The sequence below is a fragment of the Salmo trutta genome, chromosome 31, assembly GCF_901001165.1.
Source record: "Salmo trutta chromosome 31, fSalTru1.1, whole genome shotgun sequence".
In the NCBI taxonomy this organism is placed as follows: domain Eukaryota; kingdom Metazoa; phylum Chordata; class Actinopteri; order Salmoniformes; family Salmonidae; genus Salmo; species Salmo trutta.
Window position 1 is genome coordinate 38,127,741 of NC_042987.1, and position 27,907 is coordinate 38,155,647.

The following is a 27,907-nucleotide window of genomic DNA, read 5'->3' on the forward strand; positions in this document are numbered from 1 at the left end:
AGGTCTTGTCTCTCTGAAAGTGGAGCCCGGGCTGGAGAAGGAAGTGCTGGACTGTCTCGCTCTCAGCCACCACAGGAAACATCATTGTGGGGAAAAACAGCACAAACATCAGCGTCAGTGAAACAGCACACAAAATGATGTCTTCTGCTCCTTTGGTTTGAACTAAATCTAGCATGTAAGGGCCAAATCCTAACTTTCGATCTGTACGCGTCAAGTTTTGGCGCACAGATCTCAAGTTTGGATTCCAGCCTAAAAGTTGCTGAACACCAAAGTATTCTTAGTTTAGGTTTGGTGGATTAGCTTTAAAAATAACGCATTTCAGTTCATTGTTGACACTTTAAGGGGCCTGAACATTGGCATTTGTATGTAGGGAAGACATTTTATGGAAAAGGCATACATACTGCATTAGCTACTCATTTAGGCTGTTTTATTTCTGCTTTGGTCCTATAAGAACATATATAACACCAAATAAAATAGAGGCAATTACCGCTCATAATAAGCAGACTGAAAGCTCAGTGCAGGAATATCCCTGTATCAAAAGACAACAATACAAAACATGAATACCAATGACAGATAGCATAAGGAAACAAAACACTTACATTGCCTTTTTTTGGAGAACACACCGAGAAACAATTTCAACACATGCTTTTGTGTACATAGCAAGACTGCTATCCTCACAGTTTCTAACATCGTAACACCGTAAAGGGAGCGCAGGGGGGGAAAAAAAAAAAAAAAAAAAAGGTATTCATTACACAGTAGAGCAAATAAAACGTAGCTGTTGCATTAAGAGAAGTACACTGAAGGTGACAGCTTGTTGGATAAAGCCCCCCGATACAATTTTCTCTCTACAAATTTGGATGCGTGACTGATTTTAGATTTTTTTAAATCCAATATTTGCCATAGTGATTTGTTTTATGCTTAAGAAATATATATAGTTGTCTTATAGAAACCATGTTTCAAGACATGTAAGAGATACCCTGGAGCAAGGTAAACCATGTCTACAGGGACATCTAGCTAAAACCATGTGTAATACAAAATAAACATATGAGGTAATGACCAGTTGAAGTTGAGTTTTTTTTTTCTAGGGGAGGGGGGATAGCTTACCTTCAATGTACTGAAAGTGGTATACAACCTGCTTTAAACATGAGGGGCCATCCCTGCAGGTGTGCTCAAGTAGAACCCAAGGACCCCCCAACCGTTTGGGTTTTCGGCACTGACAGACCTACAGGCAGCAGCAGAACGGGCATGCGGACCAGGGCCTGCACAGACACCAGGATGTGGGGACAGGGTGGGTGGGGGAGCGCTCTGGGCTTTCAATACCTGGGGGAGACGCGGATATAGACATCATTTATGCTGGCCCTGCACCACATCACAGGTAACAGTAAGTCAATGGAGCTGCCAAGGTTGCAGGAGTTTAGTCTACTCACTGTACAAACATCCCATTGAAAAGGGTAAGGGCATTGGGTTACCCTCCCTGCTTGTCACAGCCTTGGCAACTCATGAATGACCGTTAACTCAAAAACCCTTCCCCAACAACCAGAATTAACATTTGACTAACCCAATCAGAATGAACATTTGACTAACCCAATCAGAATTAACATTTGACTAACCATTCCCAACAAATCAGAATTAACATTTTACTTAACCCAATCAGAATTTAAAAAAAAAAATATCATCCACCTTCAGTCACCTGCAAGGGGCCAATCAAAAAACGGAAGATCTGATTGGATGAAAGTCCAACTCGAGTGGCTTACTGTCCATGAGATAGAGGGCTTATAATGAGACAGAACTATCTGACTTACAGGTAGGCTGAGACTGAACATATGCTGTGCAGCAGGCATTCTGCTTGGAGCCCTACTACGGTTATTTAATACAATCCAGAAGACCGATGAAAAACGTGTGTGTGTGTGTGTGTGTGTGTGTGTGTTTCAAACGGGGGAAGAAAGATAATACTACTTCCTCTCCATCAGCAGTGCCAGATGGGATAGGGGTACAACCATAGTCAAACTAAGGAGTCAGTACTGGTTGCGGCAATCAATGCGTGACTGTGAGTGGATACAGTACAAAGTGGTCAGAAGATCTTCTCCTGGATGTAGGGGTGCTGCAGGGCCTGGTTGATGCTGATCCTCTTGGCCGGGTCCAGCATAAGGGTCTGGTCCAGCAGGTCCTTGAGCTGGGCCACCTTCTTGCGTTGGTCCTCGGGCAGACGCTGGCAGCCCACCATGTCAGCCAGCAGCTCCTTGGTGGGGTTGATGGTGCTCATCACTGTCACCTTCTCCTGTGAATGGGTGGGACAGAAGAAAAACAAGTGGGGGAGGGGGAAGAGCGAGGGAGGGAGGGCAGGAGGGAGAGAGAGAAAGAGATGGGATGAGAAGCGGAACAGATAAGTGGTGTGGAGTTGGGTGGGGCGGGGCAAGAGATCAGAGTCGAAAAAGACCCAGGGAGGGAAAACAAAACAGTTTTAAAAGAAGAAGAGAGAAATGAGTGAACAAAACAAAGATGGTAGAGAGAAAATTAGCAGAGATACGGAAGGGGGGGTTGGAATAGGAGGAAAAGGAGAATGAAGAGGGGGAGAGAAAGAGGGAGAAAAAGAGTGGGAGAAAGAGGGGGGGAGAGATGTGGAAAAGGAGTAAGAGGACAGAAGGCAAGAGCAATGACACCATAGAGATGAGATGGACATAAATCGATACATGACATAATTTGAGGTTCGTTTTACTTTTTTGCAGATCACAAGGTTTTAGAGTCATCCTCAGGAAAGTAGGGTCCTTAAAAATATAGACACATGACTTAGCTTACTATCTATCCTTCATTAACATTCCCACTGAGACAATATGAGAGAAAACAACAACCTCCTACCCTTTCAGTAACTCTGTCTACTTCGGTGTACAGGAAGTTGAGGTTCTGGTCAAAGTGCTGGTCCTTGAACACGCCTTTCCTGATCATCTGTGCAGGATAGAAAGATACTAGTTGGGGGTCAATTCCATTTCAAATTATTCCATTCAGGAAATAACCGGAAACTCAGATTTTAGATTCCTCAGATTTTTTTTGAATTGGAATTTCAATAACACTTCCGAATAAATAGTTTTTCTGCTGTAAAATATCCATTAGTAGGGTGAAGGGAGAGTTTATGGATGGACCCTACACTACAGTTAAATATCCATTAGTAGGGTGAAGGGAGAGTTTATGGATGGACCCTACACTACAGTTAAATATCCATTAGTAGGGTGAAGGGAGAGTTTCTGGATGGACCCTACACTACAGTTAAATATCCATTAGTAGGGTGAAGGGAGAGTTTCTGGATGGACCCTACACTACAGTTAAATATCCATTAGTAGGGTGAAGGGAGAGTTTCTGGATGGACCCTACACTACAGTTAAATATCCATTAGTAGGGTGAAGGGAGAGTTTATGGATGGACCCTACACTACAGTTAAATATCCATTAGTAGGGTGAAGGGAGAGTTTATGGATGGACCCTACACTACAGTTAAATATCCATTAGTAGGGTGAAGGGAGAGTTTCTGGATGGACCCTACACTACAGTTAAATATCCATTAGTAGGGTGAAGGGAGAGTTTATGGATGGACCCTACACTACAGTTAAATATCCATTAGTAGGGTGAAGGGAGAGTTTATGGATGGACCCTACACTACAGTTAAATATCTATTAGTAGGGTGAAGGGAGAGTTTATGGATGGACCCTACACTACAGTTAAATATCCATTAGTAGGGTGAAGGGAGAGTTTATGGATGGACCCTACACTACAGTTAAATATCCATTAGTAGGGTGAAGGGAGAGTTTATGGATGGACCCTACACTACAGTTAAATATCCATTAGTAGGGTGAAGGGAGAGTTTATGGATGGACCCTACACTACAGTTAAATATCCATTAGTAGGGTGAAGGGAGAGTTTCTGGATGGACCCTACACTACAGTTAAATATCCATTAGTAGGGTGAAGGGAGAGTTTCTGGATGGACCCTACACTACAGTTAAATATCCATTAGTAGGGTGAAGGGAGAGTTTATGGATGGACCCTACACTACAGTTAAATATCCATTAGTAGGGTGAAGGGAGAGTTTATGGATGGACCCTACACTACAGTTAAATATCCATTAGTAGGGTGAAGGGAGAGTTTATGGATGGACCCTACACTACAGTTAAATATCCATTAGTAGGGTGAAGGGAGAGTTTATGGATGGACCCTACACTACAGTTAAATATCCATTAGTAGGGTGAAGGGAGAGTTTCTGGATGGACCCTACACTACAGTTAAATATCCATTAGTAGGGTGAAGGGAGAGTTTCTGTGGTTGGTGGATTTTGGTCTGACCTTGTTGGGCATCTTGCCCTTGAGGTCCATGGCGAGCTTAATCATGTGGTTGTTGGTTTTCCCTGGGAAAAGGATCTTGCCCGTGTACAGCTCATACAGAGTGCAGCCAACGGACCACATGTCGATGCCGTAGTCGTAAGGCTTCCCGATGACTGCAAGGACAGATACAGGCTTTAGGGGACTTGGGACAAACTATGGAAAATTAGTATGTTTGATGAGCATTGTGTTCATAAGTGTACACCGTTTCAAAAAGTTTTATAAAAACGGGGGAACAAAGTAACCCCTCCCAATTTTACTCAGTTTTCCCCTTCCGTTTGGTGCGTACGAAAACACGACAGTTGAATATTTTCCCTACAAGTTAAGACCTACAGCAGTGTTCACCAACTGGTTGTGGAGAGCTGCTGAATTACACTAATTTAACCAATCAAGGACATGATGAGCAGGTGATTAGTTGAATATAGCTGGGCTGGAGGAAAAAACCTGAACCCAGTAGCTCTCAAGGTCAAGGGTCGTGACAGGATTAAAAAAAGAACAGAGGAGAACACAAAAGAGAAGAGTAGGAAAAGACAAGAAAAGAGGAGTCTCACTAATCTCCGGCGCCCTGTAGAACCGGCTAACCAGGTAGGGAGTGATGTCATTCTCTGCCACGTGCGACGCTGAACCAAAGTCGCAGAGCTTGAGGATGGTTTTCGACTCGTTCACCTGTTGAAAACAAACCAATAAAAAAAAAATATATATATGCCACATGACCTATATAAAACTCCAGCCAACAGTTTTAAAAAGGTCAAAGGTGACATCAAAGCCCCGTCAAACAGCACATTATTCACACTGGGTGGGTTCAATTAGCCAACCCTGGTCCATTGGGCTATGGCCCGTCATGTGACCGGGAGAAACTGGTAAGAGTAGAGTGCCCTGATCGGTGGGTTAGAGGTGACCGTGTCTCTCTGGGGCTAGAGGTGACCGTGTCTCTCTGGGGACTATGGTGGGTTAGAGGTGACGGTCTCTCTCTGGGGACTATGGTGGGTTAGAGGTGACGGTCTCTCTCTGGGGACTATGGTGGGTTAGAGGACGGTCTCTCTGGGGACTATGGTGGGTTAGAGTTTACTGTGTCTCTCTGGGGACTACGGTGGGTTAGAGTTTACTGTGTCTCTCTGGGGACTACGGTGGGTTAGAGGTGACGGTCTCTCTCTGGGGACTACGGTGGGTTAGAGGTGACGGTCTCTCTCTGGGGACTACGGTGGGTTAGAGGTGACGGTCTCTCTCTGGGGACTACGGTGGGTTAGAGGTGACTGTCTCTCTCTGGGGACTATGGTGGGTTAGAGTTTACTGTGTCTCTCTGGGGACTATGGTGGGTTAGAGTTTACTGTGTCTCTCTGGGGACTATGGTGGGTTAGAGTTTACTGTGTCTCTCTGGGGACTATGGTGGGTTAGAGTTTACTGTGTCTCTCTGGGGACTATGGTGGGTTAGAGTTTACTGTGTCTCTCTGGGGACTAAGGTGGGTTAGAGTTTACTGTGTCTCTCTGGGGACTATGGTGGGTTAGAGTTTACTGTGTCTCTCTGGGGACTACGGTGGGTTAGAGTTTACTGTGTCTCTCTGGGGACTATGGTGGGTTAGAGTTTACTGTGTCTCTCTGGGGACTACGGTGGGTTAGAGTTTACTGTGTCTCTCTGGGGACTATGGTGGGTTAGAGTTTACTGTGTCTCTCTGGGGACTATGGTGGGTTAGAGGTGACGCACCAGGATATTGTCAGGTTTGATGTCGGCGTGAAGGATGTTGCAGCGTTTGAGCAGCTTCAGGGCCAGAAAGAGCTGCTGGCTGTAGGAGCGCACTGCCTTGATGTGGAGGCCCACGTCTTTGCCATACTTCTTCAGCACCTCGCGCAGATTCATACTGAGGAGGAGAGAGAGTAGACACCACATACAATACAGGGGTGAGTCACAAAATGGCACCCTATTCACTAAATAGTGCCGACATTGCTCGTCCAAATATGTATATATATTCTTAATTCCATTCTTTTAGATGTGTGTATTGTTGTGAAATTGTTAGATATTACTGCACTGTTGGAGCTAGAAACACAAGCATTTTGTTCCACCCGCAATATCATCTGCTAAACACGTGTATGTGACCAATAAAATATGATTTGATTTTAGTGCACTACTTGTAACCACAGAAGAAGTAGTGCACTACTTGTAACCACAGAAGAAGAAGAAGTAGTAGTGCACTACTTGTAACCACAGAAGAAGAAGAAGTCGTGCACTATGTAAGGAATATGGAGCCATTTCAGACAGTTTAGTAACCCGTCTGCGCTAAAACGAATTGAGATCCTGGTTAGAATGAAAACAATATCTACTCAGCAGTAAAACATGGGACAGAGTTGGGCTGGAAATTGCCAGGGACCTCACGATACGTTTGTATTTTACATTACTCTATTGTCCGAATTTAAAAAAAAAAAAAATCACAAATGGAAAAGTATTGAGCCTTTTTACCTAATTTTACCCAAGACAATGCGCTGTAGGATGTTAGTACTCAGCCACGCGCTAATGTGTCTCTCTCTCTCTCTCTCTCTCTCTCCTCACTGAAAGAATGACAAATGGATGAACGGGCAATAATTGTGCACCTTACTTCACACAATTGATTTTAAATGAGGCCCAACAGAACGATGAGGGTGAAGAGGTTGATTTAATGTAGAACAACATTAGTGTAATGATGAGTGTGTGTTATGACTATTTATCAGCGTTGGCACTCATGTTAATAATTTGAACGTGCACCTTGAGGCTTGATACCATTCTCTTTTACGTAAAAAAAAAAAAAAGCTGTTACAAGACTGTTTTATTTACTATAACTCTATTACTAATCAAATTAATTGTAAGGGAAATGAAAACATGCTGTTTGTTACAGTAGGCCTTTAGAATAATGCTAAACATATCCTTGATCTAAGTTGATGAGCAGGAAACCAATGATGCCAGTCAGACGGCACAGCTGGCCCATCGAAACTACACCTCAACGATACCGAAACTAATTTCACACATAACCGTTATCCTATAGACAAGATTCATTTGACAATAATCTGATGAGTGACAATATTAGGCCTATCAGCTGTCAAATTGTACATGAAGAAATGGGCGAATCTTGTACTTTACAAAGGCATGGAATGGAGAATCACAAATCCTCCTTCAGAGTCACATGCAGGAAAAACATTTTTGATTTCTATACAGTATCAGAAAGAGCATATTCTGCAGTTTCTATGACACATACATCTGTCAAATAACTCATCATTCAAGAGGTGCGGCTCTATTTCCAAATGTCACATTTTCCAAGAATATACGTGCATTCAGCACATGACCACCCACGCAGCAGCATTGCTCTGGCTAACTAAGCAAAAACAAATAAACATTATAAACTTAAAAATATGCTATTTATTTAGGCAATTCATCCTTTAATTGTTCATGCACTGGTGCCTTTTGTTTAGGAATATATAGCAAATAATTTCACCTGTGCACCTGGCTGGTTATATTATCTTTTTTGTTTTATACTTTGTCAAAAGAAGCTTTAACTGGACTTTATTAATTACTATAACTCTTACTAATTTAATCTACAAATAAAGTTGATACAATTAAAAACATTCGTGTAATCCATTTTAAGGGAACCTAAACTAGGCTATAGGCCTACATTTTTTTCCTAGGACAAAACATATCCTTGACTATCTAAACAAATAACTATTGTTGTTATTTTTGTTTAAAATTGATATAGTTCCACAAATATTTCTTCATGCAACTAATCCTTTACAATAGTTGATGCACTATTTATCAAGCGTTGGTGCTTATGTTTCAGCACCTTGTGGGTTGATATGCATCTGATGCTAAACGAGATGACCGGCAACGTTCTCTAGCGGATACCTGTAGGCTGAAAGGCCAGGCGGTTCTAGTGTTTAAAAAAGAACAAGCTACAGGATGAGAAATACTGGGAGGTATTTTGCAGGTACAGCCGACTAGCGCTAGCTAACGTTAACTGCCTAGCAAAAAAAATAAATCTAATTTAAAAATGAAAAACAGATACTTGGGAGTCACAGTATTGATATAAAATGGGAAAAAAATAATATCACCATTCCATATCGATTTCCCCCATCCCTAGGACAGAGAGCAGTGGACTCCCTCACACTTCAAACAGCCTCTTTGCATCAATAAGACCACCTCTTTTCAGACTCCATCTCCAGCAGCTAAGGCTTTTACAAGCAAAATGATCAATTGAAACCACATTCTTTAACACAGGGAGAGCAAACCTACGCGCAAGGGGCCCACCTAGGGGTGTTACGGTGACTGTATTACCTCCACACCGTCAGTAATTACCTTGTTTAGTCAAGGTAATTAGGCTTCTCCAAGCTCTGATGCCACTGCTGGTCATTAGTAGCCTACCAAACTTGCTAACTGCCTGATACTCAGCACTCTACTGTCCCTCTAATCACTCTAACATCAATGCAAATGTCATCGAAACTCTAATTAAACACTTAAGAGCCCATGAGCTTATGTTGCGCAACATCGCTATAGGCTATGCAATTGTGCAAGAAAACAGAGTGATGGCCTCTACTAAAGAGGAGGAGCATGCAGCATTAAAATGTATTAAAAATCAAAACATATAGCCCGACGTTTGTAGAACAACTAAAGTTATGCTTAATTTAGAGTTAATGTATAAGAATACCTATTTCTTTGTTAACCGCTCAGCACAACTCAGCACACCCTCAAACCGTTTGGAGAAAATATCCTTTATTTTATTCAGCTTTGTTCAATTTTATTCTTAATTACTATAAAATAATGCTGGAATTCTAAGCAAATCTCGTCTGCTAAATGAACTAGTGTAGCCCACAGTCATTTGGAATAGCCACATCAGGACAACACAGAGTATGCTATTCTGTTCTGAAATAGACCACATGTTCTTCAAATCATGCTTCTTTAAACCGGTCTAAAATAAATAATGGCTTTATTGTGAAGGTTGTAGGCTATATTAAATAAATGTATTAGACTTTTTAAAAATGTAGATGTTCAAAAGGTCTGCATCAATGGCTTGAAGCCAGGAGATGCTAAATGTGTTCATTAATTAAGCAAATTACCGTGAAACCGACAGTTATTTGCATGACAAATCACCGGCTGACGACATTTCGTGACCTTAACAACCCTAGGCCCACACTGCCTATACAATGGTGGCTCAGTTGATAGAGCATGGTGTTTGCAACGCCAGGGTTGTGGGTTCGATTCCCACGGGGGACCAGTATGGAGAAAAAAATGTATGAAATGTATGCACTCACTACTGTAGTCGCTCTGGATAAGAGCGTCTGCTAAAATGACAAAAAAAAAATAAAAAATAAAGAAACACTGTTCTCAATCTAAGGGTGCCAGTAACCTGGAGGGTGTACCTGAGAGGCTCGAAAACCAGGCAGAGGTGCTGCTTGTGGTAGAAGTGTCGGAAGAGGCGCAGGCAGTGGAACTTGTCGTCAGGGTCGGCATCGTTGAGTTTCTTCAAGAACTCCAGCTCCTTGAGCCCAGTCTTCTGCCTTTTGGGACAGAAAGACCACTTCGATGAGTCTAAAGTCATGGACACACTGGTGTGCCAGTAGGACAGGTCCCCCTGGAGAGCTATTGGGTGGACAGGCTTTTGGTTCCAGCCCTGCTCTGACACACCTGACTCAGATAATCAAGTACAGGTTAGTGGAATCCGGTGTGTTCGAGCAGGGCTAAAACAAAAAGCCTGTACACCCAATATCTACCCACAATAGTAACTGACGTAGATATGTAACTAGGAATACAGTGACAGATAATACAGTAACAGCAGTGTATGTGATGAGTCAAAAAAAAAGTAAAGGGTCAACGCAGATAGTTAAATAGTTAACCAAACCGGACTAACTATTAACCAGTCTTATGGCTTGGGGGTAGAAGAAGCTGTTCAGGGTACAGTTGGTTCCAGACTTGGTGCATCGGTACTGCTTGCCGTGCGGTAGCAGAGAGAATAGTCTAGGACATGGGTGGCTGGAGTGTGACAATTTTTAGGGCCTTCCCCTGGTATTGGAGGTCCTGGATGGCAGGGAGCGCTGTACTCGGCTGTACACACTACCCTCTGTAGCGCCTTGTGGTCGGATGCCAAGCAGTTGCGATACCAAGCGGTGATGCAGCCAGTCAAGATGCTCTCAATGGCGCAGCTGTAGAACCTTTGAGGATCTGAGGGCCAAAGCCACATCTTCTCATCCTCCTGAGGGGGAAGAGGCGTTGTCATGCCCTCTTCACAACTGTTGGCGTATGTGGACCATGATACAGTGAGGGAAAAAAGTATTTGATCCCATGCCGATTTTGTACGTTTGCCCATTGACAAAGAAATGATCAGTCTATAATTGTAATGGTAGGTTTATTTGAACAGTGAGAAACAGAATAACAACAAAAAAAATCTAGAAACACACGTCAAAAATGTTATAAAATGATTTGCATTTTAATGAGGGAAATAAGTATTTGACCCCTCTGCAAAACATGACTTAGTACTTGGTGGCAAAACACTTGTTGGCAATCACAGAGGTCAGACGTTTCTTGTAGTTGGCCACCAGATTTGCACACATCTCAAGAGGGATTGTGTCCCACTCCTCTTTGCAGATCTTCTCCAAGTCATTAAGGTTTTGAGGCTGACGTTTGGCAACTCGAACCTTCAGCTCCCTCCACAGATTTTCTATGGGATTAAGGTCTGGAGACTGGCTAGGCCACTCCAGGACCTTAATGGGCTTCTTGAGCCACTCCTTTGTTGCCTTGGCCGTGTGTTTTGGCCCCGTCCATCGTCCCTTTGATGCGATGAAGTTGTCCTGTCCCCTTAGCAGAAAAACACACCCAAAGCATAATGTTTCCACCTCCATGTTTGACGGTGGGGATGGTGTTCTTGGGGTCATAGGCAGCATTCCTCCTCCTCCAAACACGACGAGTTGAGTTGATGCCAAAGAGCTCCATTTTGGTCTCATCTGACCACAACACTTTCCCCCAGTTATCCTCTGAATCATTCCGATGTTCATTGGCAAACTTCAGACGGGCATGTATATGTGCTTTCTTGAGCAGGGGGACCTTGTGGGCGCTGTAGGATTTCAGTCCTTCACGGCGTAGTATGTTACCAATTGTTTTCTTGGTGACTATGGTCCCAGCTGCCTTGAGATCATTAACAAGATCCTCCTGTGTAGTTCTGGGCTGATTCCTCACCGTTCTCATGATCATTGCAACTCCACGAGGTGAGATCTTGGATGGAGCCCCAGGCCGAGGGAGATTGACAGTTCATTTGTGTTTCTTCCATTTGCGAATAATCGCACCAACTGTTGTCACCTTCTCACCAAGCTGCTTGGCGATGGTCTTGTAGCCCATTCCAGCCTTGTGTAGGTCTACAATCTTGTCCCTGACATCCTTGGAGAGCTCTTTGGTCTCGGACATGGTGGAGAGTTTGGAATCTGATTGATTGATTGCTTCTGTGGACAGGTGTCTTTTATACAGGTAACAAACTGAGATTAGGAGCACTCCCTTTAAGAGTAAACTCCTAATCTCAGCTCATTGCCTGTATAAAAGACACCTGGGAGCCAGAAATCTTTCTGATTGAGAGGGGGTCAAATACTTATTTTCCTCATTAAAATGCAAATCAATTTATAACATTTTTGACATGCGTTTTTCTGGATTTTTTGTTGTTATTCTGTCTCTCACTGTTCAAATAAACCTACCATTAAAATTATAGACTGATCATTTCTTTGTCAGTGGGCAAACGTACAAAATCAGGGAGTCCAGAATCCAGTTGCAGAGGGAGGTGTTTTAATCTCAGGGTCCTTAGCTTAGTGATGAGCTTGGTGTTGAACGCTGAGCTGTAGTCAATCTCTCCAGTTTCAAAACGTTTTCTGCCTACTGAACCGGGTGCAAGACTAGCTATTGGTAAACGACACTCACATGAGCTCGTTGTTCCGAATGATCTTAATAGCAACCTCCTGGCTGGCGCGAGCCACGTCACGGGCTCGGATGACGTTGCTGAACACGCCCTGCCCCGTGTAGCCGTACACACTATACCGCTTGTCCAGTTTCTCCCCGATATTGAGTCCTGTCAAATAGCAAAAAGACATTGAATGTATTAGCTAATTGGTTATGAATAAGTAGGGATTGACCTTAAGCGTTGCCCTGTTGCCTGGGGCAAGTAAACAAAAAACGACAAAGAATTCCAGTAGGCCTAAAACAGATCTTTATGGTTCATTCCCAATGTTTAAGTGAAAGACTGACAATTTATGGGATTCATGGCAGCCGGGCAAGTGAGTTTGCTCTATGGTTGCACCATTAGGAAGAAAATAAATAAATTTTTTATAAAAACATAATTCCAGTAGCCAAACACACTTTATTTTTTGCTACACTGGAAGAGTAACTTTTGGTCTGTGCAAGCAGAACGCTAGCCACAATATCCTTTTGCTCTCAGGCGTGAGCTGTGTGTCGAAATCTTGAAAATAGAACCAGAACTGAATATTATGCTCAAACAGAGCCGGCATGGTTATGCTCAGGACTTGTTGAAATTAACTGGAGCGTCTCACGCTAAGCAAAAGTTACGCGTCCGATGTAGCAGGTGAGTAAAACAGATTTTCTGATCCTCCTTGTTTGATTTAGCGACCAACAAGAAATGGCAATTTTGCATGTAAACAACCATCTTCACATTTTCGGGCAAATCAAAGTTTATTGGTCACGTCATGTGCAGATGTTATAGCAGCTGCAGCGAAATGCTTGTTCCTCTAGCTCTAAAAGTAATATCTAGCAGTAAAAATGTAAAAAAATACACAGACATTAAGAAATATCAGAACACGCAATGTCAGAGACCGGAATATAGATAAACATCCAACATAAAATATAAAAACGCAACATGTAAAGGGTTAGTTCCATGTTTAATGAGCTGAAATAAAAGATCCCAGAAATATTCCATCCACACAAAAATATTATTTGGGTGGGGCGCTGAGGAGTATTTCTGTCCGTAATAAAGCCCTCTTGTAGGGGAAATCTCATTCTGATTGGCAGAGTCTGGCCCCTCAGTGGGTGCCCTCCAAGGCCCACCCATGGCTACACCCCTGCCCAGTCATGTGAAATCCATAGATTAGGGCCTAAGGAATTAATCTCAATTGACTGATCTCCTTATACGAAATGTAACTCAGTAAAGTCTTTGAAATTGTTGCATGTTGCGTTTTTATATGTATTGTTCAGTAGTGATTAATGAATGAATAAGCAAACATATAAATGAACAAAATAAGGAAGGAGCTTTAATGCCAAATGGACTTACGGTAGTATCCCTCTGCATCTGTCCAGTTGTCTCGGAGGTTGGGGTTCTCCTTAAAGTCCTTCCCGATACCTGCTGCTCGAAACCTTGCACTCTGCAGTGGCCACAAATCACTTAAGTGTTAGTATGACGGGAGACCAAATGGTTTTTCCATTGTTCGTTTTTTTTTCCTTTCAAGAAATCAGTTATTATTCTGATGGGAATCTGTGCTTGATTGAGCTTGCCTAGTGCAATGGAACCAAAGGAACAGTCCCAAATGTGAAAATGCTGTCCATCTGGCACCCCATGCAGGCTCATTTAAACGCTCAAAGTAGTTCAAAGAAAAAACAAATACTATTTGAACCAAGGTCTGACTGTCAGGCTACAATACAAAACCACAGTTGAGGTGGTATTCTGACTTGAGATTGACGCGGCAAACCTTTGGTCCCGCACTGACATCAACAAATGATTTACGCGAAAGTCCCAACTTGCGCGCTTATCTCGACTCAAAATCGGACTAGCAGTTCTCAGTCGCCTCACAGAAAGGTCACCAGAGAAAACGATGTGGCTCGGTCTAAAGTTACCCGCTGACAGACGCGTGTTTGGACAGTGATAATACAAGGGCGACCCGAGACACAGACACCACTCTTAGCAACCCTATCTGACAGGATCCTATTCCATAGACAACTTCATTTAAAAAAAAGTTGAAGACACATTGGCACAAGTCATGGTGGTCAGAGTCCAAACGACGCAATGGAATCAAAGCAACAGGAGGAGTACTCACGTCAAAGTAGGCGGCGAACATGTCATCCGATTCGGTAAACATGTCGGGGGCGGAAGGTTTTTTGGGGTTGGTTCCTTTTAGGAAAGAAAGGGGGTAGAGTTTAATCTGAAGCTTTAAACTGTTAAACTGTAAAAGCACTTTGACATAACTGCTGATGTCAATATGACTTTTTAAAAAAAAAATCTATTTCATTGATTAAGAAGTCAGAGTACATGAGAAATTAACATCATAATAAGTAATTGAGTAATAGACTTATGAACTATATTTGAAATCGATCAACGTCCAAGTAGCCTGGTGGGTAGGAGCATTGGGCCAGTAACCGAAAGGTTGCTGGATCAAATCCCCGAGCTGACAAAGTAAAAAAAATCTGTCGTTCTGCCCCTGAGCAAGGCAGTTAACCCACTGTTCCCCAGGCGCTGAAGACGTAGATGTCGATTAAGGCAGCCCCCCGCACCTCTCTGATTCAGAGGGGTTGGGTTAAATGCTTAAGACACATTTCAGTTGAATGCATTCAGTTGTACAACTGACTAGGTATCCCCTTTCCACTTCTGAATCACTACTACTAGCCTGACGACTATTACTGAGCCTGCTTTTGCTGCTACTACTGCATCAGACAAACAAACATGCCGAGTGCTGCTGTGGCTGTTACTACTGTATCAGACAAACACCCAACTGGGTCAGACACTTCATGGTATTAACAACAGAGTAATCTATGGTTTCCATAATGTACCAAGCGTAGATTAATTAGTTGAAAGTATTTCACATAGGTCTATGTCTTAGTTGACATGTCTGATGTACACACACACACACACACACACACACTTTTACAGTTGAAGTCGGAAGTTTACATACACATAGGTTGGAGTCATTAAAGCTCGTTTTTCAACCACTCCACAAATTTCTTGTTAACAAACTATAGTTTTGGCAAGTCGGTTAGGACATCTACTTTGTGCATGACACAAGTAATTTTTCCAACAATTGTTTAACTTATAATTCACTGTATCACAATTCCAGTGGGTCAGAAGTTTACATACACTAAGTTCACTGTACCTTTAAACAGCTTGGAAAATTCCAGAAAATAGTGTCATGGCTTTAGAAGCTTCTGATAGGCTAATTGACATAATTTGAGTCAATTGGAGGTGTACCTGTGGATGTATTTCAAGACCTACCTTCAAACTCAGTGCCTCTTTGCTTGACATCATGGGAAAATCAAAAGATATCAGCCAAGACCTCGGGGAAAAAATTGTAGACCTCCATAAGTCTGGTTCATCCACGGGAGCAATTTCCAAATGCCTGAGGTTACCACATTCATCTGTACAAACAATAGTACGCAAGTATAAACACCATGGGACCACGCAGCCGTCATACCGCTCAGGACGGAGACACTTTGTCTCCTAGATATGAATGTTCTTTGGTGCGAAAAGTGCAAATCAATCCCAGAACAACAGCAAAGGACCTTGTAAAGATGCTGGAGGAAACAGGCACAAAAGTATCTATATCGACAGTAAAACGAGTCCTATATCGACATAACCTGAAAGGCCGCTCAGCAAGGAAGAAGCCACTGCTCCAAAACCGCCATAAAAAAGCCAGATTATAGTTTGCAACTGCACATGGTGACAAATATCATACTTTTTGGAGAAATATCCTCTGGTATGATGAAACAAAAATAGAACTGTTGGCCATAATGACCATCGTTATGTTTGGAGTTAAAAGGGGGAGGCTTGCAAGCCGAAGAACACCATCCCAACCGTGAAGCACAGGGTGGCAGCATCATGTTGTGGGGGTGCTTTGCTACAGGAGAGACTGGTGCACTTCACAAAATAGATGGCATCATGAGAAAGGAAAATGATGTGGCTATATTGAAGCAACATCTCAAGACCTCAGTCAGGAAGTTAAAGCTTGGTCGCAAATGGGACTTCCATATGGACAACGACCCCAAGCATACTTCCAAAGTTGTGTCAAAATGGCTTAAGGACAACAAAGTCAAGGTATCGGAGTGGCCATCACAAAGCCCTGACCTCAAAATTTGTGGGCAGAACTGAAAAAGCGTGTGCGAGCAAGGAGGCCTACAAACCTGACTCAGTTACACCAGCTCTATCAGAAGGAATGGGCCAAAATTCACTCAACTTATTGCGGAAAGCTTGCAAAAGGCTACCCGAAACGTTTGACCCAAGTTAAACAATTTAAAGGCAATGCTACCAAATACTAATTGAGTGTATGTAAACTTCTGACCCACTGGGAATGTGATTAAAAAAAATAAAAGCTGAAAAATTATTCTCTGCTATTATTCTGACATTTCAAATCCTTAAAATAAAAGTGGTGGTCCTAATTGACCTAAGACAGGGATTTTTTTATGAGGATTAAATGTCAGGAATTGTGAAAAACTGAGTTTAAATGTAATTGGCTAAGGTGTATGTAAACGTACGACTTCAACTGTATATACAGCACATATGTTTACCATCTTTCTCCTGTTCGATGAGGTTGTGCTTAGCCTTGATGTTTTCTTCAAAGGTGTCCATGTTTTCCCGCTCGTACTCTTTGACGTCGGCCGTCACACGCTCCAGGATGTCGTCTGGCGAGGGAGAGCGGCTGCGCTGGCTGCTCTGCGGGCTGCCGGGCTCCGACATGTTACTGTCCTCGTTCCCTCCCTTGTACTTCTGTTCACAGAAAAAAAAACACACACACACACACACACACACACACATCAGCAAAAATATGCAAGCACAGGCACGAGAATATGTATAAAAACAGACACAAATACATACGCACACAATGCACATGTCAAATCAAAATCAAATTTTATTTGTCACATGAACTGAATACAACCGGTGTAGACTTTACCGTGAAATGCTTACGAGCCCTTAACCAACAATGCAGAGTTCAAAAGGAAGAAAAAAAGTAGCACACACACAAAAAAAAATGGTAACACAAAATAATAATAAAGAGGCGTACCGATATGGAGTCAATGTGCTGGGGTACAAGGTAGTAGAGGTGATTGATGTAATATGTACATGTAGCTTGGGGTAAAAGTGACATAGGATATTACAGTACTTCAGATCATGTTGATAGGATAGTCGCAATCGGAGCACATCCAGTTTATTCTCCAGTGATTATAAACATGAAACACTTCAAAATTTGCACCCTTTTCTAAATCATAAAAAAATAAAATTGTGCATACAAAATCATCTCTATATGGTCATAATTATTGGTATTCTTAGTGGTGTGCTGGGAGGGAAGGGCCTACAGGAATTCTGGTTGTTGGTGGACAGGGAGAGAGAGAGAGCGAGGTTTGTGGATAGGCAGAGAGAGGGAGGTTGGTGGACAGGGTGAGTGAGGTTGGTGGACAGGGAGAGAGAGAGCTTGTATTTTCCAGGAATACAGAATACACTGCCCTCCCCTCTGTCGCTCAGCCCAGCCTTCTTCCTGCCTACCGATGTAGTCCTCTTACACAACAACCAGAAACTAATGTGATCAACAGACCAGGACCCGATCGGCCAATGAAAAGGTGGGCGTGCCATTAAGCATTTTGATTGACTCCCTTGGCACTAAGCAACACAAAACCTGGGATTAGGGGTGTTGCCAGAGTATGTGTGTCTGTGAGTGTGTGTCTGTTCAAATTGTTAAACTAACAAACAAACAGCTGTGTGTGTCATGTTTGCATGCTGTGCATGACAATAGCCAATAAAGAAAGGTTAAAATACATATTGTAGCAACATGGCTGTGTGGCTCTGGTTAAGTTAGGTCGGTGCAGAGGGGATGATGATGATGATGATGTCATACGTCTTTTTACCCACCTGGACGATGGCCAGACGCTGTAGCCTCCTCTGTTCGATGAGAGCCTCCTCGTCGTCCTCATCCACGTCGTAATCTTCCAGCCTATTACAGGACAAACCACGTCAACACACACACACACACACAAAGTGGTCGTCCACCCCACACCCATAGACAAAAGCTTACATTGCTAAAAATGGTGCGTGATTTAATTAATGACAATGAAATGGATTCATGTTGTATCATTTGTGTACGAACCATCCATTCAACACATCTGGAGGTAAACAGTAAACAACTCAAATTAAATCCCAAGTGAACTGCCTACACTTCATCTTCAGAGTCCTCCTTGTCAACCTTCATTCCCTCCGAGAGGCTGCCCTTGAACTTGTCCTCTCTGTCCCGACTCAGTCTCTGCCTCCCCTCCTGGGATCTGGAACCCCACTGCGGCCTCCGTCCCAGCCTGTCCCGATCCAATGACCTACGTAGAAGAGTCACAGTAAAGAAAAGCAAAAGTCAGATGCAATATGTAAGATTTCCCGATGTTCAATTGGTCATTTCAATTAATGATATACAGTGCATTCGGAAAGTATTCAGACCCCTTCCCCATATTTTGTAACAATAAAGCCTTATTCTAAAATGTATATATACACACAAAAAATCCTCATCTAACTACACAACATACCCCATAATAACAAAGTGAAAACAGGTTTACACATTTTAGCAAACTTTTAATAAAAAAAACAGAAATACCTTATTTACATAAGTATTCAGACCCTTTGCTATGAGACATGAAATTGAGCTCAGGTGCATCCTGTTTTCACAACTTGATTGGAGTCCACCTGTGGTAAATTCAATTGATTGGACATGATTTGGAAACGCACACACACTACAAGTCAAAAGTAAGGACATACCGACTCATTTTTACAATTTTCGACATTGTAGAATAATAGTGAAGACATCAAATCTATGAAACAACACATATGGAATCAAGTACAAACCAAAAAAAGTGTTATTTAAAAAAAATGTATATATTTCAGATTCTTCAAAGTAGACAGCTTTGCACCCTCTTGGCATTCTCTCCACCAGCTTCATGAGAAAGTCACCTGGAATGCTTTTCCAATAAGGAGTTTCCACATATGCTGAGCACTTGTTGGCTGTTTTTCCTTGACTCTGCGGTCCAACTCATCCCAAACCATCTCAATTGGGTTGAGATCGGGTGATTGTGGAGGCCAGGTAATCCGATGCAGCACTCCTTCTTGGTCAAATAGCCCTTACACAGCCTGGAGGTGTGTTTTGGGTCATTGTACTGCTGAAAAACAAATGATATAGTCTCACCAAGTGCAAACCAGATGGGATTGCGTATCGCTGCAGAATGCTATGGTAGCCATGCTGGTTAAGTGTGCCTTGAAATGTAAAACACCAAGTGGTGGACAAGGCGGTTGGAACCAAAAATTTCAAATTTGGACTCATCAGACCAAACAACAGATTTCTACTGGCATAATATCCATTGCTTGTGTTTTTTGGCCCAAGCAAGTCTTCTTATTGGTGTCCTTTAGTAGTGGTTTGTTTGCAGCAATTCGACCATGAAGGCCTGATTCACGCAGTCTCCTCTGAACAGTTGATGTTGAGATGTGTCTGTTACTTGAACTCTGTGAAGCATTTATTTGGGCTGCAATCTGAGGTGCAGTTAAGTCTAATGAACTTATCCTCTGCAGCAGAGGTAACTCTGGGTCTTCCTTTCCCGTGGCGGTCCTCATGAGAGTTAGTTTCATCATAGCGCTTGATGGTTTTTGTGACTGCACTTGAAGAAACTTTAAAAGTTATTGACATTTTCCGGATTGACTGACCATGTCTTAAAGTAATGATGGACTGTTGTTTCTCTTTGCTTATTTGAGCTGTTCTTGCCATAATATGGACTTGGTCTTTTACCAAATAGGGCTATCTTCTGTATACCACCCATACTTTGTCACAACACAACTGATTGGGACAAACGCATTAAGAAGGAAAGAAATTCCACAAATTAACAAGACACCTGTTAATTGAAATGCATTCCAGGTGACTACCTCATGAAGCTGGTTGAGAGAATGCCAAGAGTGTACAAAGCTGTCATCTAGGCAAAAGGTGGCTACTTTAAAGAACCGTAAATATAAAGTGCGGCTTGGCTGGGTTGTGTTTCGGAGGACGCACGGCTCTCGACCTTCGCCTCTCCTGAGTCCATACGGGAGTTGCAGCGATGGGACAATTAGATACCACGAAATTGGGGAGAAAAAGGTGTAAAGTAATAAAAATTATTTTATTTGTTTAACACTTTTTTGTTTAACACTCCCTGGTGGCAGGGTAGCCTAGTAACCGAAAGGTTGCAAGTTCGAATCCCCGAGCTGACAAGGTACAAATCTGTCGTTCTGCCCCTGAACAAGGCAGTTAACCCACTGTTCCTAGGCCGTCATTGAAAATAAGAATTTGTTCATAACTGACTTGCCTAGTTAAATAAAGGTAAAATAAAAAAATCTGTGTTATTTCATAGTTTTGATGTCTTCACTATTATTCTACAATGTAGAAAACTGTAAAAATAAAGATAAACTCTGGAATGAGTAGGTGTGTTCAAACTTTTGACTGGTACTAATTTTTAAGGTCCCACAGTTGACGGTGCATGTCAGAGCAAAAACCATGCCATGAGGTCCAAGGAATTGTCTGTAGAGCTCCGAGACAAGATTGTGTCAAGGCACAGATCTGGGGAAGGGTACCAAACAATTTCTGCAACATTGAAGGTCCCTCAGAACACAGTGGCCTCCATCATTCTTAAATGGAAGAAGTTTGGAACCACCAAGACTCTTCCTAGGACTGGCCGCCCGGCCAAACGGTGAAATCAAGGGAGAAGGGCCTTGGTCAGGGAGTGGGAGACTAGCCAGGATTGAGGGAAAGATGAACAGAGCAACATACAGAGACATCCTTGATGAAAAGCTCTCTGGAACAGGTGGCTTCAGAACAAGTCTCCGAATGTCCTTGAGCCCAGGCACTGCCTGGACTTGAACCCAATCGAACATCTATGGAGAGACCTGAAAATAGCTGTGCAACAACACTCCCCATCCAACCTGACAAGAGAAGAATGAGAGAAACAGGGGTGTGCCAAGGTTATAGCATCATACCCAAGAAGATTTGAGGATGTAATCGCTGCCAAAAGGTGCTTCAACAAAATACTGAGTGTAAGGGTCTGAATATTTATATAAATGTGCAAACATTTCTAAAAACCTGTTTTTGCTTTGTCATTATGGGGTATTGTGTGTAGATAGATAATTTGTATTTTATTTGATCCATTGAAGAATAAGGCTGTAACGTAACAAGATGTGGAAAAAGTCAATGGGTCTGAATACTTTCCGAATGCACAGTATAAACTATTGAATCTTGAAGAAAAACATGATAGGGCGGCAGGTAAACTAGCGGTTAGAGCGTTGGGCCAGTAACCGAATGGTAGCTGGTTCGAATACCCGAGCCAACAAGGTGAAAAATCTGTCAATGTGCCCTTGAGCAAGGTAAATAACCCTAACTTGCTCCAGGGGAGTCGTACTACTATGGCTGATCCTGTAAAACAACACATTTCAATGTACTGATCCTGTAAAACAACACATTTCACTAAACTGATCCTGTAAAACAACACATTTCACTGAACTGATCCTGCAAAACAACACTTCACTGCATCTATCCGGTTACGTGACAATACAATTAGAAGAACTACGATAACCTCAAAATAGGTAAATTGCAACAGTCCCCATTATATATATATATATATTTATTTTTTATTTTTTATTGTGAGTAAAGATTAAAATAAAGAATTAGGTTTCGGTCTAAGTAGACCATCGGACAGAAAATTGGGATAGAATATGACTTGTGTATTTTTAGACTCTCACAGACATATACACAACACAGGTGGGGACAGTACAGTTATCAGACATATACACAACACAGGTGGGGATAGTACAGTTATCAGACATATACACAACACAGGTGGGGACAGTACAGTTATCAGACATATGGGGACAAAAGTACCTCCACCCACCTCCTTCTGAATGGAGACCTGCTGCGTCTCCTGGGAGAGCAACACCTCCGCCTGAATGGTGAGCGGCTAAGCCGTCGCCGGGCACCTAGAGCTGCGCTGGCATCCCTGCGGCCCCCTGCCTCGTCCTGGCTCCGAATCCTGAAGGTCACGCAGCAACAGGACAAGGGGTTACAAATTCAATGTTCTCCATGTATTACCTAAAAAAGGGGGGGGTGTGATTTAATTTGGACACGAATTCAATGTGTGGGTGACGTAAACTGGACTATGTTTGGATGGGAATATTGCGGCGATGATGACACATGCCATCTTCCACGTGGCAATTAAGTACTGGTCTTACAGTGGGGGAAAAAAGTATTTGATCCCCTGCTGTTTTTGTACGTTTGCCCACTGACAAAGAAAGGATCAGTCTATAATTTTAATGGCAGGTTTATTTGAACAGTGAGAGACAGAATAACAAAAAAATATCCAGAAAAACGCATGTCAGAAATGTTATAAATTGATTTGCATTTTAATGAGGGAAATAAGTATTTGACCCCCTCTCAATCAGAAAGATTTCTGGCTCCCAGGTGTCTTTTATACAGGTAACGAGCTGAGATTAGGAGCACACTCAAAGGGAGTGCTCCTAACCGCAGCTTGTTACTGTAAAAAAGACACCTGTCCACAGAAGCAATCAATCAGATTCCAAACTCTCCACCATTGCCAAGACCAAAGAGCTCCCCAAGGATGTGAGGGACAAGATTGTTGACCTACACAAGGCTGGAATGGGCTTCAAGACCATCGCCAAGCAGCTTGGTGAGAAGGTGACAACATTTGGTGCGATTATTCGCAAATGGAAGAAACACAAAAGAACTGTCAATCTCCCTCGGCCTGGGGCTCCATGCAAGATCTCACCTCGTGGAGTTGCAATGATCATGAGAACGGTGAGGAATCAGCCCAGAACTACACGGGAGGATCTTGTCAATGATCTCAAGGCAGCTGGGACCATGGTCACCAAGAAAACAATTGGTAACACACTACGCCATGAAGGACTGAAATCCTGCAGCGCCCGCAAGGTCCCCCTGCTCAAAAATAGATATACATGCCCGTCTGAAGTTTGCCAATGAACATCTGAATGACTCAGAGGACAACTGGTGAAAGTGTTGTGGTCAGATGAGACCAAAATGGAGCTCTTTGACATCAAGTCAACTCACCGTGTTTGGAGGAGGAGGAATGCTGCCTATGACCCCAAGAACACCATCTCTACCGTCAAACATGGAGGTGGAAACATTATGCTTTGGGGGTGTTTTTCTGCTAAGGGGACAGGACAACTTCACCGCATCATTTGACGGGGCCATGTACCGTCAAATCTTGGGTGAGAACCTCCTTCCCTCAGCCAGGGCATTGAAAATGGGTCGTGGATGGGTATTCCAGCATGACAATGACCCAAAACACACGGCCAAGGCAACAAAGGAGTGGCTCAAGAAGAATCACATTAAGGTCCTGGAGTGGCCTAGCCAGTCTCCAGACCTTAATCCCATAGAAAATCTGTGGAGGGAGCTGAAGGTTCGAGTTGCCAAACGTCAGCCTCAAAACCTTAATGACTTGGAGAAGATCTGCAAAGAGGAGTAGGACAAAATCCCTCCTGAGATGTGTGCAAACCTGGTGGCCAACTATAAGAAACGTCTGACCTCTGTGATTGCCAACAAGGGTTTTGCCACCAAGTACTAAGTCATGTTTTGCAGAGGGATCAAATACTTATTTCCCTCATTAAAATGCAAATCCTTTTATAACATTTTTGACATGCGTTTTTCTAGATTTTTTTGTTGTTATTCTGTTTCTCACTGTTCAAATAAACCTACCATTAAAATTATAGACTGATCATTTCTTTGTCAGTGGGCAAACGTACAAAATCAGCAGGGGATCAAATACTTTCCTCCCCCACTGTACGTCAACACTCCTTTCTTCTTCGTGGCTTTTATCTGCTTCAGATTCTGCTGATAGACCCTTACAAAGATTCAATCATGGACACGCTTACTGACAGTTGTGGCTGCTTTGTATGATGTATTGTTGTCTCTACCTTCTTGACCTTTGTGCTGTTGACTTTGCCCAATAATGTTTGTACCATGTTTTTGTGCTGCTACCATGTCATGTTGTTACCATGCTGTGTTATGTTGTTGTCTTAGGCCTCTCTTTATGTAGTGTTGTGATGTGTGTTTTGCCCTATATTTATATTGTATTTATTTTTTATTATTATTAATCCCAGGCCCCCATCCCCGAAGGAGGCCTTTTGGTAGGCTGTCATTGTAAATAAGAATTAGTTCTTAACCGACTTGCCTAGTTAAATAAAGGTTAAATAAATCAAATCAAATACTGGATAAAGCAGCTGTCTACTTGCAATTAGAGTAACTGAAAAGTCACCGTTTCGAATACCCGAGTAGACAAGGTGAAAGATCTGTCGAGGTGCCCTTGAGCAAAGAACTTAACCCCAATTTGCTCCAGGGGCGCTGTACTACTGTGGCTGACCTTGTAAAACAACACATTTCACTGCATCTATCACACTGCTACGGCTGACCCTGTAAAACAACACATTTCACTGCATCTATCACACTGCTACGGCTGACCCTGTAAAACAACACATTTCACTGCATCTATCACACTGCTACTGCTGACCCTGTAAAACAACACATTTCACTGCATCTATCACACTGCTACGGCTGACCCTGTAAAACAACACATTTCACTGCATCTATCATACTGCTACGGCTGACCCTGTAAAACAACACATTTCACTGCATCTATCATACTGCTACGGCTGACCCTGTAAAACAACACATTTCACTGCATCTATCATACTACTACGGCTGACCCTGTAAAACAACACATTTCACTGCATCTATCACACTGCTACGGCCGACCCTGTAAAACAACACATTTCACTGCATCTATCATACTGCTACGGCTGACCCTGTAAAACAACACATTTCACTGCATCTATCACACTGCTACGGCTGACCCTGTAAAACAACACATTTCACTGCATCTATCATACTGCTACGGCTGACCCTGTAAAACAACACATTTCACTGCATCTATCATACTACTACGGCTGACCCTGTAAAACAACACATTTCACTGCATCTATCATACTACTACGGCTGACCCTGTAAAACAACACATTTCACTGCATCTATCCGGTGTATGTGACAATGTAATATGTTATTATTATTTTAACTGAGATGTAGTTTTAAAATGTGAGCCCGGCCCCTTAACCATCCTCGGTGTGGTGTCTAACACCATCGTATTCACTAGAAACCAAACGGAAGCAACCAGCTGAAACGGAGAGGGACTAAGCTACATTTGCCCCATAAGAAACACTACTATTCATTGTAAACCGTTTCGCTACAGTGTGAACTAATGAATACAACCCCCCCCCCCAATGCTCATGGTCTATCCCAGCGGGAGAGTGACAACCCGAACCTAATGGTTTGTTACAACGTTACCAGTAAATTAATTTGTGGTGCCTTTACATGGTGCGAGAAGATGCATCTCCTCCTTGAAAACAAAATCGCCTGTTTATCTGTATTAAACACAAAAGGCCAAATTTCTTAACTCATCAACTTGGATGATTTTTTTTTTTGTGATGTGTGTGTGTGTGTTGAATCGACATGAGGCCAAACAATGTTTTGACCTGCCAGGTGAGAATCTCAGTCGGTCCACCTCTCTCCTTTGACTCTCCGGGGAGCTCGGGTGGCCCCCTCTGGGTGGTGGCGGTGACCTGGCCCGTCGCTCGGCTTCGGAGGAGGCCCGGGGGTCCCGGCACTGTGATGGGGACTTGCTGCGCTGCAGCTGCGAGGCGGGGCCTGTCGGCCTCCCTCGTAGGCCAGGAGAGCAGTTCTCATTCCCAGAGGAAGCATCCTTGGCGGGGGACTTGATCCCCTTCTTGTGTTTGTCCTGGTTTTGGGCCTCTCTGCTTTGAGCCGGCAGGGAAGGCTTGCTAGTGCCAGGAGGAGACTTGGATACCCGTGCCCTTTCCTTGAAGCAATCTGCACTCCTGGAATGTCTCCTGTTCTCTCGATCCCTGGACGTGCTCAGTCCTCTCATCTGATCCTTGGTCTTGCCGTCCATCTTTCTCTTCCTGCCGTTTTTATTGGGATTGTTCTGCTTAGCTTTGCCGGCATCTGTCGACTCTCGCTGGACTCTACCGGTGTCTTTAGCAGTCTGCGAGCCTGAGCCAGCCACGGGCCCCGTTGCCCCTCTCCGCAAGTGCTGCCCGTTGCACATCCTCTCCCCCTGAATCTCCCCATCCTCCTCCTCCTCCCCAGAGTGGTATCCCTGGAGTATGAGCCCCATGCCCGACTGTACCCCCCTGCCACCCTCAGTCATTTCACTGTCTAGCTCGGCTTGGATCAGGGCCCTCTGTTTCTCCAGCTCCTCCAGAAGCGCCATCTCATCGTCTTCCAGTCTCGGCGGCTTGGCGGAGGAAGAGTATGGGAAAGCGTTGTTGTCGCCACCGGTGGGGAAGCCGTCAGTCAAGGGGCTGTCTTTACGCTTGTGCTTTTTGCGCTTGTGCCGGTGCTTGTGGCGTCGCTCCTTGTCCTGAGGTGAAGACTGCTTGTGTCTCTTGTGTTTGCTGTGGTGCCTGTGTTTCTTTTTCTTGGTCTTGGCTGAGGTCGCGGCGACCATGCGCTTCGACGAACTGGCGTCTGCCTTCCTGGTGCCTCCTTCCTCCTCTGACAGGTCCTGGTTTTCCTCTTCATTGCCACTCTCTGCTTTCTCTCCCCTGCACACGACAGGATATGGGAAGGAGTAATGTAATGATTAATCAACTGGAATGCTCCATGATAATCGGTTCATTTGACAACTATTGCTGGTTTATTCTACAACAACTACTTGTACAACTTGAGTGTTTCTCAGACCTTTCCTTGGGGACCCCCCAGTCGTTACACAATTTTGTTGCAGTTTAAACAAGCCCAACTGATTAAATTAGCTAGTCAGGGGCTTGAGGATTGGCAAGTTGAATCAGATGATCTAGCTCTTGAATATAGTAAACGGCTGGGGGTCTTGGCTAACCTTGTCCAGTATTTATCCGAGTTGCATTACTATGACATAGGCTTGTAAGCTAGCTAGCTAGCTAGAAGCGATACAGGCTCTCGCTAACGACGCGTATATAAGACGATTTTTTTTAAAAACAATAACTGGTTATGACCATACGCAGAATAACCCATATGGAAAACTATACATTATAGCTACCTAAAACACAATAAAAAAAAATTGCTTACGATTGTTTTTTCTCGCTGTCACCAGTTAACATTATAAAGTCAACGGCAGCCATTTTCAGTGAGGGGATTCGATTAATCTCGTCCAGGCACCCGTGTTTGCGTGTTTCGCATTAGTTAAAAGTTGGTTGCATTCGATGTGGAACTGGCTGCCTCCCGGGCGTGAGGCAGGTGCCCCGTTCAATGCCCATGACGAAGTCGGCTAAAAACAAATATGTTGTAATTTAGCACGTGTTGTAATTAGTAGGACTCTGTGTTTTCCCATGCAAAAGTGATTGCATGGGAAATTCCCCCCAAAATGTATGGAAAATATATGTTTTATGTTTCTTGACGATGCACTATGTTACCTTGTTGACAAAATGAGCGAGCGACACAGATTACTTTTCGAGTTGAAGGAGCTCCTACTCGCTGCCCCGGAGTTCAGCGTAATCGA

The 27,907-nt window shown here is 43.3% G+C and overlaps 1 protein-coding gene across 2 annotated transcripts; it reads right to left on the reverse strand.

Moving 5' to 3' along the window:
- Positions 1-405: 405 nt before the first annotated feature.
- prpf4ba (pre-mRNA processing factor 4Ba) lies at positions 406-27,590 on the reverse strand. 2 transcript variants are annotated; one of them, XM_029726534.1, is made up of 16 exons: positions 27,478-27,590; positions 25,887-26,978; positions 22,220-22,357; positions 18,491-18,643; positions 18,189-18,270; positions 16,853-17,051; positions 14,395-14,468; positions 13,635-13,725; positions 12,275-12,422; positions 9,739-9,876; positions 6,068-6,221; positions 4,917-5,031; positions 4,330-4,481; positions 2,857-2,943; positions 2,717-2,765; positions 2,103-2,278 (listed from the first exon to the last, which is right to left on the reverse strand). In XM_029726534.1, the coding sequence occupies exons 1-16, from the start codon at positions 27,528-27,530 to the stop codon at positions 2,226-2,228; spliced, it is 2,778 nt and encodes a 925-aa protein (XP_029582394.1). In that variant the 5' UTR covers positions 27,531-27,590; the 3' UTR covers positions 2,103-2,225. The 2 variants fall into 2 exon arrangements, with proteins under 2 accessions (XP_029582393.1, XP_029582394.1); XM_029726533.1 differs by lacking the exon at positions 2,717-2,765 and having other exon boundaries at positions 406-2,278.
- Positions 27,591-27,907: the final 317 nt, after the last annotated feature.